General features: G+C 38.8%; 2 protein-coding genes across 3 annotated transcripts in view; both read right to left on the bottom strand.

Moving 5' to 3' along the window:
• The window catches only part of oxsr1b (oxidative stress responsive kinase 1b), a 53201-nt gene extending 40975 nt beyond the window's left edge, over window positions 1-12226 (bottom strand). Inside the window, exons 1-2 of one of the 2 annotated variants that reach the window (XM_088071864.1) lie at window positions 11718-12226; window positions 1035-1147 (exon numbers count right to left, since the gene is read on the bottom strand). In XM_088071864.1, coding sequence (XP_087927990.1) covers window positions 1035-1147; window positions 11718-11787 — 183 coding nt within the window. In that variant the 5' untranslated portion in view covers window positions 11788-12226. The remainder of the gene's footprint in view (window positions 1-1034; window positions 1148-11717) is intronic. The other variant, XM_042510308.2, reaches the window with a different exon arrangement.
• A 578-nt stretch (window positions 12227-12804) lies between these two features.
• On the bottom strand, window positions 12805-17018 carry myd88 (MYD88 innate immune signal transduction adaptor). The gene is made up of 5 exons (XM_042510290.2): window positions 16588-17018; window positions 15731-15865; window positions 14725-14902; window positions 13681-13772; window positions 12805-13573 (listed from the first exon to the last, which is right to left on the bottom strand). Exons 1-5 carry the CDS (start codon window positions 16898-16900, stop codon window positions 13419-13421), a joined length of 873 nt encoding a protein of 290 aa, XP_042366224.1. The 5' UTR covers window positions 16901-17018; the 3' UTR covers window positions 12805-13418.
• Window positions 17019-17216: the final 198 nt, after the last annotated feature.

Genomic DNA, 17216 nt, shown 5'->3' with positions numbered 1-17216 from the left:
TGGAGAGGTGTGTCGCTGTTTGACTGACAGCAGCTGGCAGGTTGCCCCAGTACCAGTGTTACACGGTAGGGTACATGAGACAAAGTAAATAAACTTTCGCTGTAGCCTGCATGTCATCTGCAGACAGCGTGTTGATAGTGGTATTAAAGAGTGGGGGCCACACCGGCATCTAACTCGACCGATGTGACATTTGCAGGAACGTTTACATGCTGTTTAATGTGCTGCAGCTGAGCAGCTAAGTTAATTAGCCATCTAGCCTGCAAACTGACGTTGGCTGTGCACTTTCCACCGCTGAATGTTTGTGTGGTTGCTTGTTCAAGGAGGTGCAGAGCAAGACGTGTGTTCATGTTTATGAGTACCATAAGAAGGAGACTTTTGCAGGAAAGAGTCTGTGGCTCTTGTGTTGAGTAGCTGGCTGCTGACTGGCTCACTGTGACCGTCAGCCAGTGTCTGAAATTAACTTTTTGACTGGCCAAGGTGGCTGGTAGATGAAGAAATCCACTGGCCCCAGTTTTTTTTTTTTAACCTCCCAATAAATATGTTTTACATATAGGCATACATTTGTTTTAATACATTTAATTGAGACAATAATGATTATGTTAAAAGCAAACTTAAAGAGAGGCGAGAGCAAAATCTTGAGTAAAATAATTAAAATATATTGAACATGTCAACATCACAACCTAAGCATGTGAATTTGTTCACTCTGGTAAGCAGTGCATATGTACTGGGTTTTTATTGTTAAAAGGTAGGAAGGGAAGAATCGAAGCTAATGCGTTGTTGACAATGTAGGAAGCAAACAGAGTTTGCCGTCTTGGTTAAACTATGAGGTCTTCATGTTAATATTTCATGAGATTTATAGATATGGCATTTGCATTTGGTGGGAGTTAATTTCTCACCCTGCTGTCAGCTCTACTTAAAACATTACTACTTTATTCAAGATTTTATTGGCTGTAGCAGACAAAGCAATGCAATTCAATTTCAGTCGGACAATCAATCTAATATGCATTCACTCAGCAGTGTTGTGTGTTACTTACCAGAAGTTCGTCCATACTAGTCTGGCACTTCTCGAGGTTGATGCGTTTGATAGCCACCTTCTCCTTGCGGGGTAAACAGTAGGCCGCTTGAACCACTGCTGTAGCCCCACTCCCTAAAAACAGACAGGAAAATGACATATTATCACCTAAATTTTAATATAGTAGCAGTTATCCCAGGCAATGCAAATGCTTTTGTGGAACCCAACTTTGGCAGATACAGCACATTCATTTCAGTTTCTATCCTTCAGCTGTCTGGGCTTCTTATAATTGCATCCCTCTTTCCTGACCCCTGTCTACAATCAAAAATAATGGCTACTGTAGGATAATAAACCTAACTTTTATCATTACTTCAAAACCCTCCTGAGTTCAAGAAGGTTAAGCGGAGTTCTGCTTTGACAGTTCATCCGATTTCTCTTTGGGCGCAGCTTAACTGTCTGTTCATCAATTATGAATCAGCTTTCCAAAATCCTGCATGATGAAGCAGGTCTGATTGGGGCCGGTGACTCTGCTAAACGAGACATCCCCAAGGAGGTTTTGCCAGAGAAGACCTTCTTATTCAGTTTAGAGATTTTCCTTTTTATGTCTTTGGCACAGTTTGAAGATTTTGTTCACTGTTGATTGAAAACAAGCAGTTATTCTTCACAGCACCAAATACTAAGATCCAGAACATCATGGCAGCTCTAAAATTAGGAGGATTCAAGGATCCAAAGGTTTATTTGCACATATACAAGTAGTAGTAAAATGCAATGTGGCCTGCTCCTAAGGCTGTGACAAATGGGGAACAATATTGCCGATCACTACTTTTCCATATGAGCATTTTATTAGCTTTTCGAGACCTGGACACTGTAAATCAGCTTTTTTTTCCATACCACCTTGTCTAAAAGCTAGATCATAGCATGTGTGGGAAGTCTAGCTTTTACCACAACTACTATTTTGATGTACCAGAATACAACACATAGATTACATTGTGATTAAAGCTTAAATCCCACAACAGAGGGCTAATCTGTATTTTGAATAACGTGTGATAGTCGGATAAAAGCTTGTAATATCCTCCCCAGGAGAGGTGCGCCTGTTGTTCCTGTTTCGTGTGAGGTCACTTCACTGCCCCCTCATTGCTCTTATTCAACGCCGTGCACGCACACACACCACTGTTTCCACAAGATCTCTGGAGTATACATGACGCTGAGCAATGCTGGGAGCACATTGTCCTCTGGCAACAGGCTTTGGTGAGTGAAAGAGTGAAAGAGTGAGCGGTGAGTTGGTCCGCCCTCCAGTAAGCTTTTCCTAACCTCCTGTGCCCTCATCTTAGCTATGCCCAAATATTAACAAAGTGCTCATTGTTTAGAGTTTTCATTGAACCAGTGGTGCATGGAGGTTTCAAAAAGGGTCTATATTAAAGAAAAAACACAGTTCTCTGATTTTAATTAAAAAGTAAAGTTGTCCCTGAAGACGTGACCGCTTTTTATTTAACTGTTTTCATTCAAGATAATTATGACTTCGGGGTGTGTGAGAGAAGCAGAAAATAAAACAGCAAAAACCTATTTAATGTAGCTGAGAGTGACATTAATCACAAACTCTTGCTTTCTGAAATAATGTCTTGTTTGTTATTATGTGACTATGACGAAATACCAAATTCAGTTGGAGGGCAGGACATGATCAATCCATACACAGTGAATAAGAAATAGAGGAAAGTGACTACATAAAATGATTTAGATGAACCTGCAAGAGGTGGGAATTTCAGAAAATTGAAACTGATATTGGATGTGATAAATATACAAAAAAAGACCAATTAGCCCAGTGTGGATGCAGCCATCATTACAAATTACCATGTCGTCCAGACCCCCCATTACACCACTACCCAGATGAACACATACAAGAGTCTACTAGCTCTACTAGCAACTAGCTTATTTTGTGTGCTGTTTGGTCCTCAACCTCGCAACCAAAGTAGTACTTAACGAGTAGTATTGTCTTGTTATGGCCGTTCGAGTAAATGTGCTAGATAATTACTGTCTTTAACATTTAATAATAAATAATAATAATAATAGTAATAGTAATAAATTTTATTTGTTGGCGCCTTTCAAAACACTCAAGGTCACCTCATAAGGCAGAGTTAAAAAACACAAAACAACAACAGTATAACAACAGATCAAGTTCAACTCTTTACATGGCTGCACTGCCATTGTCCTGCTACAAGCCTGCTAACCTTAGCTATTCTCTAACCAGTAGTTCAGTGTTTCTGAAAAGGTAAGGGTCACTTTGGAGTCACGCAGGTAGTACATGAGATATAAAAATATAAATCACACATAATTCCTAAAATAAAAGTATGAGTTTAATAAAAATATTAATATGTTTGATAAACCACATTTTCATTCAATATTCCTTCTTTCAATGCAATCGTTAACTGTCATAAATGGTCGACTGTCACACAAATTTATGTTTGCTCACGGTGGGTTTCATTTCAACCAAAAATGTTTTACACTGGTTAAGGGGTGCTTGGCTTAAAAATTTCTATTGACTGGCAGCCTCTGATAATGTGTAGTTGCCTTTGCTAAACTCTGCAGCATCCCAGTGATCACAGATCACTCGGCCATTGCTAAAAACTAAGGGGCTGACCGGGGGTGTAAATATATCTTTCAGCCCCTCCTGCCTCCACCACCACCAGCAATACCAAACAAACCTCTGGAGGCTGTCCAGTGATGGGGAGCTCAGCCCTGGTCTGACCACAGGGAGCCAGTTGCCCTGTACACATTAGAGTGTAAATTCCTCCACACAAACAAACAGTCAGTCGTCAGGGGTGGCTGGACGAGCTGGAGAGCATGTGTGCTTGCATGCATGTGTGTATCGGGGGAGGAAAAACGGGGAGATTGTTGGCTTTGCAGCAGGCAAGGTCAAGGGCCATCAGGGCTCCACGAGCCAATTACACTGAAGAGCCCCAATCTACCAGCCAGTTGGGACCTTGAATTAATATGGACCTGATGCTCTTTGATATTTGCTACTTCCAAGCTCAGCACAAGGTTATTCTGCTGAGAGTAGTCACGTCTCCACCATTTGTATCCAGTTACATGATTATCAATTACTTTACAAGGCCTTTGAGGTTTTAATCAAAGCTGTAAATTGAGTAATTATGTTATGATGCACACAGGCGGGGAGCAGGCACAAGTCAGTCTTAACTTAAAAAATTCGCCACACATCATCACATCAACAACATTATCACTACTCTCTCCATCCCAATGAAAAGGAAAACAAAAAAAGCTATCCTCACTAAAGCTAGCACTGCAGTAGTGCTTTTTAAAAAGTCAGGCCAACACCTAATTTGCCAAACACTTTGGCACAGACATAAGGGCTGCATATAAAGCAGTAGTTTTTTCTCCTTTGTAAATTTAAAAATGTACAGATTACGAACAAAGCAGAAGTCAACTCTTTACAAATACAGATGTAAAACTACTTTTGTCGGGATTCTCTTTTTCCAGAGGCCCAGCAACAAGATATAACTTGTTTTGAGAGTGGATGGCCAAATCAAATCTATATATTAAGTTACCACATTAGGCGAAATCAAATGAAGATGATCCAGCTGAAAATGCGCTGTTTTGACATAGCTGAGGGATACCAAGCTGTGTACACTTTTTGGTTTGTTGATTCTCATTTGTTTCCATGTTTGGTTTCTCTTTTTTAATTTCCATTTTATTTTTAATAGTGTTGTTAACATTTTAAGATAAACAGCCTGGAGAAAAAAGATCTTACTAATTGCAGTACGCAGCTGTTCTTATTTCTTTTTGTGTGTGACAAAAGCCAAATAAAACCAAAAAACAAGTCAAGAAATCCCCTAAAAACTTAAGAAACCTCTTTTTTTCCGCAGCATGATTCCTTTTTCTTTCCGGTACTTAACATTTAAAACCATCTAAGCGATTACTCAAAAGGTAGTGCTGATCCCCAGAGTTTTCTTAACTGATATGATTACGAGTTTTGCAAAAACCAAGACCTTCATTTACCATGCAAAACTCTGATTCCTAAAATACATTTAGCAGCAAGTTTCACTCTATAATTTGTATTCAAATGCAACTTTTTTTAGATGCAGTATTCTTAAATATATACTCTATGTGCAACAACCTGTTACAGCTCTAGATGTAAAGGTCTACTCTAGATAGTGAAAAAGTTGCAGACAGGGTGAGACAACCTTTGTTAATCACTCCTGTGGGGGAAACATTGACAAAACAATCATGATCTTTGAAAAAGCAGCCTATGTTTTCTGTAAGCATGTTTCCTCAAAACAACTCCAGCTTTGCATGAGAAGCTTTATAAGCATTATACTATAAGCTGGTAATGTGTGAATGGGACATGCAAGAGCCTTTTCTTCACAATGTACTTAGCTGTTTAACCCTAAATACTCCAGTGGGGGCTTGCCATTAACCCTTAAACTGGAGTGTTTGCTCTTTAGGGAGCTGACATGCGAATATGAAATGTCTGCGTTCCTCCTATTCTGGTGAAACTCTATAAGTCTATTTATTACATAAGCACGATAGCACAACACAAAGGAATAGTAAACGGCATAATAAGCTTACCTAGGATGCAGACAAAGCGACAGCATTACGCTTAATTAAAATCATTAAAGCGGCTCAAAGACCATTAAAATACCAAGAGGCAATTTAAATCTCAAGGTTTCATTAAAGAGCTGTCGCTCATGAGATGTAGACTCCAAATAAAATGATACATCCTGAAAATGTGAAAATATTGAACTAGTAGGTAAGGTTGAGACATTTCCTGTTTGATTTTATTTTTCAACCACAAAAAGGTACATAGTGCACAGCGCACACAATAAAACCCACAGTATCTTATCAGATTAGCATAGCCTTGAATAAGCGTCTTAATGGAGTAGGTCACCAGCAGAGTGGCAGCAGCACCCAGTTTCCTGCCCTCTCCAGGCCAGTTTGGTGCCTGACGTCAGTCATCTTTTATTACATTTCCTCTGCATACCTGGCTGACATTCCACACATCATTCAAAGGTTCAGTGAGAAATGTCAAACATGAAATCCTAGGATGCAATATAATAAAAAAATAATCTGACCTTAACTTTGAAGCAGACATTAAACCAGATAAATGTTAACTTTTGGATTGCTTGCAATTGTGATAACTTTCTAAGAGCAGAATCATATTGAAGCTTTTCAAAACCATCTGAAGGGCAGGACAAGCAACAGGGAGGAAACATGGTTGCCGGTGGATACAAACAGTGGGAGCAGAAAGTTTCCAGTCCACATTTGCCAACATGAATGATCCAAAGTCTGATCCAGAATGAGAAAGCAAGCTGTGCTCTTTTTTTCCTACGGGCCCTGTCCAGTATGATCCAATTCTCAGTGCAGTAAAATGAGTGGGTGTGAACCATGTAATAACAAGTCCTCTTCCCCAGGGGAAGTTACCAAAACAATAGCTCTGCTGGGCATGCTGGGTATGCAGTGCCATCCTCAGAGCACCAACCTTCCAGCTGAGCAGATGAGCTGGAGGCACCGTCAGACAGTATCTCCCCAACAGGAGTTTCTGTTTGACTGGGGAGCAGAGGTGGGTTGAGGTCTGGGAGCCTGTTGTGGTAGTTTAAGTCAACTACTGGCTACCTGTTGAGGTTTTAAATGCCGCATACTCAAGAAGAGCTGACACAATCAGTCGTGCTATTGATGAGTCGATGAAGAAAATAAATGTGGCCAGTATTTTGATAAATGCTTGTTTGTAGTTATAGTCAGTCTTTGAAGCAACATGTCAACATTTTCTGTCCAATGAGCAAATCATGTCCAGCAAACTGCTTTTAAAAGCCCCATGGGCTCGTCTTCAAAATATGCTACATATGGCACACCAGACAATATTGGTTAATCAAGCAAGATCACTTTGCATTTTTTTCTGTTCACCTCATAATGGTGCGACTGTCATACAGTTTGTAGACGTAGGAACTTCACAGGTTCAACTATTGTGTTTTCAAATGGAACGGTTAGTTAACAGCAGGTATTTCCTGCTAGGTAGTACGGGTTTAGACTTCCAGAGGCCCCAAGACACGGCATTATCACAACACTTAAGTCACGATACAATATTGTTGTGATTTTAAATGTGTTGCAGTATGCTGAGTATTGTGATAACATATGTTGAAATATACTGCAATTTAATACCGTTTTTCAACTGCAGGGTATAACCCCAAAGGAAATTTTCGTCAACAGCTGTATCATCTAATAAGTAGGGTTGCAACAGTAGGAGATTTTCACGATATGATAAACATCACAGAAAATATCATAGTTTCACTGTAAATCATATTACACTATTTGTTTTATTGGTATCATTTGTTTAAATTAGCCTTAGAGGAATAACAGCAGTTGTGTTTGGTTAAACACTTCATAATAACTGAACGTTGAGACTATTTTTTTTTTAATGGAAGTATGTGTAAAACACAGTCGATGGGGAAAGAGATTCTCTGTCTGATTGCATTTTTTTCAATACCATAGATAAGTAAAAGTATGCGATATTAAACCTGCAACATTAATATCACAGTTGAAAACTGGTATATTGAAACTGGTATATTGCTTCAACCCTACCAATAACATAAAAGTTTGTAGTCTGTTCATCTCATTTTAAACATTTATATTGCAGCAAAATGTATCTAGTTGACAAAATACACACAAACACACACATATATTATTCTAGTAGACTAAAATTATATACTTGGAGTCTCAAATCAATACAATATTGCCACACAAAAATACCGCAATACTATACAGTATCAATTTTTCCCCCACCCCTACTGGGTAGCAGACATGGTCACAGCCAAGACGTGTAAAGTTGACAGCAAGGGCCACTACTTTAAGAGCAGTGGAAAGATAAATTATTGGTATTTAGGTTTCTGTGATTTGAATATATACATCTTATATTTGGATTTCTTGCACTGAGTTTGTGCTGGAAAGATATCGTAACTATAATTACATTTTTTTATGAGCGTGTGCTCGTACTGTACTGAACGTTCTGGTGGGATATTATCTGGCTGTGAGGAAAATTACTATTATAATAAAGCCCACTTTTTTATTTGATCAGTGATGCTATAAGCAGTTAAAACATCACTGCAGGAAAAGATGGAGAGACACAATCTGATTAAGATCTAAATTAAAACTCTATTTATATTAAATCCCTAATATAAACAGCAGCCTGTACTAATTTGGAAATTTGAAGTGCTCAGTACTGTATTTGTGTTTACCCACGCTCCTCCCTGAATACACACTCCAAAACACCACAGCCCACCCCTGACTGTTGTGCAACCTCAAGAATATGCCATCCAAACATGAACACACACACTGACAGCAAACACTCCAGCAATTTCTTTGACAATTTAAGTTTCCAAATCCTCCCTATTGAGGCTGCTATCTTCTTTTCCCCAGAGTAGCTAAATTCTCTACTGTGATTTAAGAGGGCAATATGTTTAAGGAAATCCTGACGGCACATATCAGGTTGGTAACCTGAGGAAAACGGTGTCAGGAAGGGACTGATTCAGTGCAATCCTGTCTACATGAAAGGAACAGCCAAAGCTCTTCATTTTGACTAAAAGCCTATTTCCTCATTGTGAACTTGACATGATAAATAATTGAAAGAAACGGATCATTGATCTAGCAGGAACCCTGAGAAAGAAAACTGCAGCAACTGAGACCTAAAGCTCAACTTTTTAAACAGTGTTCCTAAAACTTTTAAAGACTCTTTCAGTGCCACTTCAATTGAAATTTAAGATATTTTTTCAGTAGCCAATACTGAAGGGGAAGAAATCATAAATCGACATAAATTACTCAAGGTTAAGGAGGGTATTTTATTTTATATTCCAAAAATTTATTGTAACATAAAATGCAACTCGTTGGTGATGTTAATGCAAGAGGCATTTGGGCTAGATTTTTTTTTAAAGTTACCCCTAATTTTGAGCTTTGGCAATTCGATGTCATAAAAAACAAGATTCATAACAATCTTACCTCCACTGTCTAAGCCTTTATGAGACTTCTGAAAGATTTTAAAGACATTTTAATGACATTTTTTTGGTTTTAAAGCCATTTTATTGCCCTATTTTTAGATCTATGAATTCAATGCCTTTTAATACTTACTGAGGATCCATAAGTACCCTGTTCAAAAGTTGCGTTAGTAATATGGCAATCAAGCATAGGCTGTCGGAGAGGGAAAAGAGTGATTAAACTCCTCAGGACTGCTTGAAAGGTTTAATATGAACAGAAGCAGATGCCAAACAGGAGCTTTTTTGTTTAACTCGTATTCACAGGGAGCCTGGGAACACAGCCTCATGCAGAGTTTTCTGCTAATTTAGGTACAACGTAGACCAATTCCTTCACATTTAAGAGCACAACTCGTAATGAGCTTTCGGCAATTTTATAAGGACTGCACAAGTCGTTTCCAAAGCTAAATTGATAATCATGACCCCTTGCCCTGAGCATGCCGCGATCCAAACTTTAAATAGCCTTACCAGTTTCAAACCTATGCACATAATTTGTCTCACACACTGCGTAGGAAAATGCCACAGAACTTGTTTCTGTACAAGAGGGGCTTTATCTGTGTGCATGCTAAACTGCAGGGCGTTATCTTGCGGAGTGCCTCAGATCACATTTTCCAAGAAACCGAAAATGTAGAAATGGGTTAAAGTTAAATCCAAGACTTTCAAAAATATACAAAAAAGGTTAATTAAGGGCCAGCAGAATGGACCCTCTATAAACACACAGATTCCCTGCAGGGGAAGTACGCACCACTTTAGGTAAAGTAAACCAGAGGCACAAACTAACTGATTTAAGAGGACAATACTTTGCTTATGTGTTACACACTCCTTCTTATTCTCCTTCTTCCTCTTAAAGAAAGTCAGCCAAAGGTGGGTCCGGGTCAGGTATTTATGGAGTGGTAACATTTCAGAACCTCAACAGTAAAGCTGTCATTCGTCAGGCCGGCCAACCTGTAAGCCATCCTCAGGGCTCTCTAAAGGGCTTGACACTGCACAGGAAAGGTGTTATGCCTCCTTTCACTCTGAAAGAAATGTGGCCATACAAATAAAGCAATCATTGTGCTTTAACAAGAAACATTAGCCTAAAAACCACTAGCATACTTGTAAGTTCAGTGCAGACTGGTTTGAATAAAGCGTTATTGATGATGTTACTCAGCAAATTATCAAATGACTTTTCCCATTTTCTGTGAGGGATGTGGTTAGAAGCTCTTTAATACTGATTAATCCTCTCCAAAGAGCTCTCGCATAACTGGATTAATTCAGGCAGTAAATTGCCCAAAACAATACCGTACTCCGGGAAGGACCCTGAAGTCTAATCTCTGGACTCTGCATTGGAAACATGAGTGTTTTGGAAAAAGTTCAGTGCTTGAATATCCAGTATATTTTAATTGGGAATGGGCGTGAACACACACACACGCACACTGTATAAAAGTTTACCATGGTCGCTGTTTTACGTAGTAACAGATTTTGCTTTAGCATTTGCAGTGTCCCACCAAATGAAAAGGTAACTTTGAGAATCTCACTTGTAGTGGTGGAGGAAGTATTCAGGTCCTTTATATAAGTAAAATTAATAATACCCTGTGAAAATACTGTGTTACAATTAAAGTCCTGAGTATTAAAAGTATCAAAAGTAAAAGTAACCAATGCAGAAAAATATTAAAATCTTTATCTTTATAGAAAATAGCACCCCAAAATCTCATCATTATTTAAATAATAATAATAATAATAATAATAATAATAATAATAAGAAGAAGAAGAAGAAGAAGAAGAAGAAGAAGAAGAAGAAGAAGAAGAATGATAATAATAATAAAGACACCCCAAACCTATTTTTTAGAGAAAAAAAAACAGAAAAAAACTCTTCAAAAATGATTAAAAGGTGGAGGAAACACAACTACAATAATTTAAAAAAAAATAACTTAAATTAACTTAAATTAAATATCTTATGTTATAAATTCTTGTGTTTATGCAAAAATCTTAATCTGCAGTAACTAAAGCGCTCAGATAAATGTAGTGGAGTAAAAAGTTCAATATTTCCCTCTGAAATGTAGTGGGGTAAAAGTATAAAGTGGCATGAAAAGAAAATACTTAAGTCACGTACCACTACTTGAAATTTATACTTAAGTAAAGTACTTGAGTATGTGTACTTACTCGTACTTCACCACTGCTTATTTGTAATGTCACTTTTGTTTAAAACCGACTCTGCAGGTTGGGCTCAGTCTAATATACTGACAGATGAAAACGGGATGTAGCAAATATTCATGTTATTTCATAGATATGACGCCGTCTATGCAGAGTACATCAAACAATACTAAGCTAGCTGTTCAAATAAATGACGACTGCTAAATGGAAGCGGTTCTTTTCCAGCAAATAGTCAGTGCCTGACCAGACTACCGTTATAACGCTCGTTTACGACTCCGGCATAGCCCCGGTGGACGGGGTAACCGCTCTCACTGGAAACATTCCACTGACTCACAACACCGCCCGGCTAGGATTGCCAAGTTGCCGAGCGTGATGAACTTAACCGAGCTCCAGAGAAAGAAGATGCCTTCTGCTCGCTGTACACTTGGAAGATATTAGCTAGCTGTGATAACCTCATTTCCATTAAGCTAGAGGCATAAATTCCCACACTGTCGGTTGAAAACATATCGTTACGTTAAGCTAACAAGCTAAGGATCACATACCAATCACCTCGTGTAGCTCATAATCATCTTTGTTGATGGACCAGGTTTGGGAGCTCAGGTCCTCCGACATGGCTGAGGAGTCTGCTGGGGCCGTGCTATCTGTAGAAAGGTGTTGAATCCAAAGACTGTACGGAAAAAGAAGTCAAAGTAATCCAAACAGGACCAACAAGGGCGACACTTCCCCTTCTTTGCGAATCCTGCAGCACTCCTGTCATTCCCAAAGTTTGACACGAGCGTAACAGCCCCGCCTACCGCATTCCTACCGAGCTAATGTGGACCTTGGCGGCGGACATATTGAGTGTGGGACGTTAGACCGCACTGCTCCGGAGTAATTGTTGTTAGTAAAGCGGCACGCGTTGGAGTTTTAAAGCTTTAGCTACACAAAAAATGGCGATTTATATGTGAGGATTTTGAAAAATAATTATATCTCTTAACTGTAATTTCTAAGTAAAAACAAGCACCACGTAGAGTTTTTAGGTGTTAGGTAAAACTTGCCCAAAAAGGAATCAACCCGTTGTGCGTTCCGCCACACTTTTAATGGCGGGCTGCTGGATTTTTAAAGAGCTTTAACGCCCGGAGTTTGGGCTGGTAGGCTTTCGATCGTTCCTTAAAACAAACAAACCACACATTTTTTACTCATATTAGCACATTACACTCTCAAATCCTCTTTCTCGAGAAGAGTTTAATTGATCTAGCACGTTTCAGTACTTTACAGCCCGGCAAATGCTACCTGACAAGCTATACTCAGGGACCATTATTACACACAAAAACGTGTAGGAAAAGAGGCGTGTTGCTTCAGGAGCGTCCTGTTCTATGATTGGACAGCACCACATTAGCTGTTCTGTGATTGGTTACTCATGTGTTAGTTCTGTATTCAATTAGCGACACCTCTGTTAATTTTATAAAATGTACAACTTGCACAAACGCGACACACGCTGGAGAAAACCTGAACATACTGTACTTTCATGACTGTAAAACTGCTTTTTAAATAAAATAAAACTACCCTTGATATGTGAGTAAATAAAATGAATAAATGAATTATTTAAAAATAATGATTTTGTGAAAATAATACACAAACCATAAAAGGTAGAATACATTCACTTTTATGAAAGAGTCCCAAAATCACCATATCAAAAGTGGAAATTTAAATGTAAAGACAACATGATGACAGGTGGAGAAAGTGGAAGAGATAGAATGTCAGCAGTCAGAAAAATTGAACAAGTGAAATAGTCACAATATCTCTTCGTCTTTGGCTTCAATCTCACATAAAAGTTGTTTCACAAAAGGAAGTGGTGAGTGCAGAAAAAAAGGAACAGTTTTTACAGAGTATGTGGTGCTCTGAAAACAATTACATCCTTTGCACCAAAATACCTTACAGAAATACAAAACAGCCGCAGGCACAACTTGTATTACTCTTAAAACATAATAATGGCTGTGTGCAGTGAGAACTTTGCTGATACCCTTGTGCAGCTTGTGTTTCGCAGTGACAACAAAAATCAATGTCACCTCCATGAGAAACACAAATAGTAACACTTTATATATACTGTATACACACAGTACACGGTGAGTGCATTCAGAGGCTGGCAGGACGTAGATCACAAGCAATAGCACTTTCACCTGTGATGTTTGGCCATTGTCCAACATCCCCTTTGATGGCAAGAAAACAAATCTTTTAAAGACAATTAACTCCCTGGCCCATGATTATGGCAGTGCAAGAGCTTTGGCCAGCCGTACCCAGAACCAGCCCTTTGTCAGAGGCTTGGTGTAGTCACATATGGTGAGGAAGCGTAGGATGCTGGGGAACGGCTTTGTCATTGGCTTGTACTTCACTGGAATGAGCCGTTTACTTCGAGCTCCTGAAACAGCAGTAATAATAAAAGGTTAATGTACACGCATGCACTGGAAAAAAGAAAGGTAGAGCTTTTAATTTTAAGCTTTTTAACACAACAAACTATTAACTTACCAGGACAGAGGCTGAGAGCAAACTTTGTCTGAAAGTCACATGCGTCGCTGTCAAGATATTCATCAGAAACCACCACAACCATCCGCTTACACCTGCACAAATGATCACATATTACAGTCATTGAAAGAGCCAGAAATAAGGGAGATTTTAAGACAGGAAAACGTTTATTTCTCACTTTCTGTCTGCTTTCTAAATCTAAATTTAAAATGAAACCATTAGCAAAAAAGTTTAGTTTTCTGCCATGACTGAAACCTTCACGTCTTTTACACCTGTGAGCTTTTAATTTGTTTTTTACCATACAGATTATAAAAGGAGGCACAGATTTTAAAGGTCTCATATTTTAAAAAGTTAGATTTCCAGATGTTTTTTTTTTATAAAGCAGGCATAGGTGCTGTGTAAATACAGAGTAAGTCACAACATTCAATCCACAGAGAAATGCACATAGCCTATGTACTGAAAGTATGCCTTTAAACAAGCCGTTAGGACTTCCGTGAACTTGTGATGTAACAAGGGCACTATACTAAGGTAGAAACTGCTGCTACAGTGCCGTTACAGCCATTCCCAGGCTGCAATGATGGTGCAAAGACAGAGAAAACAGATGAGAAAGACAGGGAAACACTGACCAAACACAGCAGTATGGGCTTTTTTGGGAGGGGGCCTTAAAGAAACAGGCACTTAAACAGAGTGTTTTAGATGAAGGGTGAATACAGGTATGTTCAGGACGACAATATGAGTAAAAAAATGTGTGTGCTTAGGTTTTTGTTGGGTTTTCTGGGTGTTTTTTTTTTACATTAACACATGCAGACATGTTCTAGTAGAATAAAAACATAAATATTAAAATGAGCATAATATGGGTCCTTTAAGATATATTTTGTTGTCTGTTAATAAATGCCAGTGCTTAAATACATTTTGAGGACTGTGTACAAAACAGTGTGTGCTACATCAGAATATTAAGTTATGTTGCAAGCCAACAATACCTAAAAAGCACAGGATCAACCCAAAGTGTCCGTGACCGGACATGGTTAACCTGTATTGGCATCTCACCTCTTCTCAATGAGTTCACTTGTGATGGTCCACACACAGGAGCCTGGGAGGACATCTCTGTCAAACACACATAGCTTCAGCTTGCACTCTGTCTGTTCCAGCTCGCGGATCATCTCATGGACAAACACAAAGTCACTCTGGCAGTAGCAGATGAAGGCATCAAACAGCTCAGGAGCACCTGCATTCACAGTTGGATTCAATACGGTAACTTAATATGTTCTTGTGAAGTCACTAGTCACTTGCAACTGAGGAAAAAAAACTACTTTTCATCAGAACTGATATGTATTTCACAGAAGCAAAGCAAGAGCATGATTAGAAAAACCGCAAGACTGTGCAGAGAACGTTCCAGCGGTGCAGCCATGAGCGATTCGAGCTTTAGATAACTTGTCAGATAAGGAAGTGAGCTGGACCTTTTCCTGTGTGATGCCTCACTATAAAATAACGCTGCTATCACTATCTCATGGTTCATAATTCATATACATATATGTAATATATGCATACATAATTGGATTATTATTACTGATGCGTTGACATGTTTGCAGAATTTTATGGTTGTAGTTGGCTATGGTCGAGCTAATTTGCAACGTTATATACTACTCATATTTCAGTCTATTTTTTCTGATTACATTTGTGTGTGGAACAAATTACTAGAAACTTAAACTTTTAGTGAAGTGAAAAGTACAATCTTGTAGACTAGAAATACTCAAGTAAAGTACATGTACTCCAGAATTGTTCTCAGTACAGTAATTTTGTGAATGTATTTAGTTACTTTTACCACTCCTTGTTATGTCTTACCAGAATTTGTTGGTACAATGTAACCTACAAAGAGCATTACTGTGGAACAAATTTGTTTAATGAAGCAATGATTAGCTGCATTGTGCTGAATTATGAAAAGTATGCGTTTCCAAAGTGATGTAATTAATGCTGGCAAGAGTTGGACGGCAGTTTTTGTTTGGATAAATCTTTTTTTAATGAAAACAAAAATAAAGCTTATAATAATACTGACCTTCAGGGTCGTCCTCCAGGGTAATACCAAACCTCTCTGGCGTGCGAGGGACACAGCTGTCCACCTCAGGAACCTGAAGTGGGGGCTCAGCCTTCTTCTTCCTCTGGTTCTCACAATACTTCCTGACATCCTCGTCTGGTACAAAACAACACACACAAACACATTGTGTACAGTACATTGAGGAATATCTTACGGGAAGTGGACTGAATTGTCTGAAATCACTTTGAGGACAAATTTAGCCTTTGTACATACATACCTTACCCACTTTAAGTTGCAGTGATATACCGGTTTTAAGGTATACTGTGACATGAAAGTTCACAATCATTAACCTTGCACAATTGCTATCTTTTTTTTTGTTTGTTTTTTTAAAAAGTGCGACTGGACGGAGAATGTGACCTTTGCTCTGGCTATTTTCAAATGGGAAACTTTTTACACCTACTTCTATTTAAAAATGGTTTCAAGTATTAATGATAGTGATAAAAATATTTGTTCAACCAAAACTACCTCCTCTGTTTTCATTCCTTTATGGGCTACTCTCACGGACAAAGTTAATTCCACAATATAGTAATACCTTGAAATCGCGATATGTTTTGAAACGTTATCGTACCGTGAACATCTCATACAGTTGAAACGCTATTCACACGCCTAGTATATTTGTGCAAACATTTCTTCATGCAGTACACTCCAAATTTATCGTGCATATATACTTTTTTGCAGTAAGGGAGCACAGGCGTGTGAATCACTTCCTGTGGTGCACGGGGACAGGGCAGAGTGGTAAAAATAGGCTCAATCTATAAATAAACAAACACTATGCACTTGTACAAAACAAAACAAATCATATAATGACACAAACGCACCTATCAAAGGACGAATATCCTCCACAATGTCTTTCCTCTCCACCTCCTCTGACAGGATCGACAGCAGCTTTCCCACCGTCGCGTCTGTGGATCGAGCCTGCCAGTCCTCCAGCACCCTCTCCGTGGGACTTCTACACTTTTCATAGTTCTTGATCTCCAGGTAAGTGAAGGCCATAGCCTCCGCAACAGTCATCCAGTCAGCGGCCACTGTGTTTCTGGGGTTTAGGTACAGTCCCAACTTTTTCCTCACATTCATATTCAGTGCAATGAGAGGAATCGCCCATAAGTCCTCTCCTGAAGCGGCACAAGCCATGTTAAAAAGTTCCCAAAAGTTCAACTTAGGTTAAAAATGCAATCAGTGAGACATTGTAGCCAAACTCAGCGTGATCTGACGTTGAGTTGTTTCACAAGCCGCCGAATGACAGAACAAGGAAGTGATGAAGTGAATAGTGCGTCACAGAGGGGAGGAGAGTTTTTTTGTTTTTTTTTTTGGTTTACCTTCCAGTGACCAGTGTATTTCCACAAGATTATAGCGGTTATTTTACTGGCATCGCTTTGGTGACCAGAAACGAAACAGATTCTCATTCAGATGAGTAAAATAGTTTGTAGCAGTGGGCAATGCAAGAAAA

This window comes from Plectropomus leopardus, chromosome 21 (assembly GCF_026936395.1).
Source record: "Plectropomus leopardus strain MGB_pleo_1.0 chromosome 21, ASM2693639v1, whole genome shotgun sequence".
NCBI classification, from domain to species: domain Eukaryota; kingdom Metazoa; phylum Chordata; class Actinopteri; order Perciformes; family Serranidae; genus Plectropomus; species Plectropomus leopardus.
Note: the sequence above shows the minus strand (reverse complement) of the source record. Positions and strands in the feature narration are given on the sequence as shown.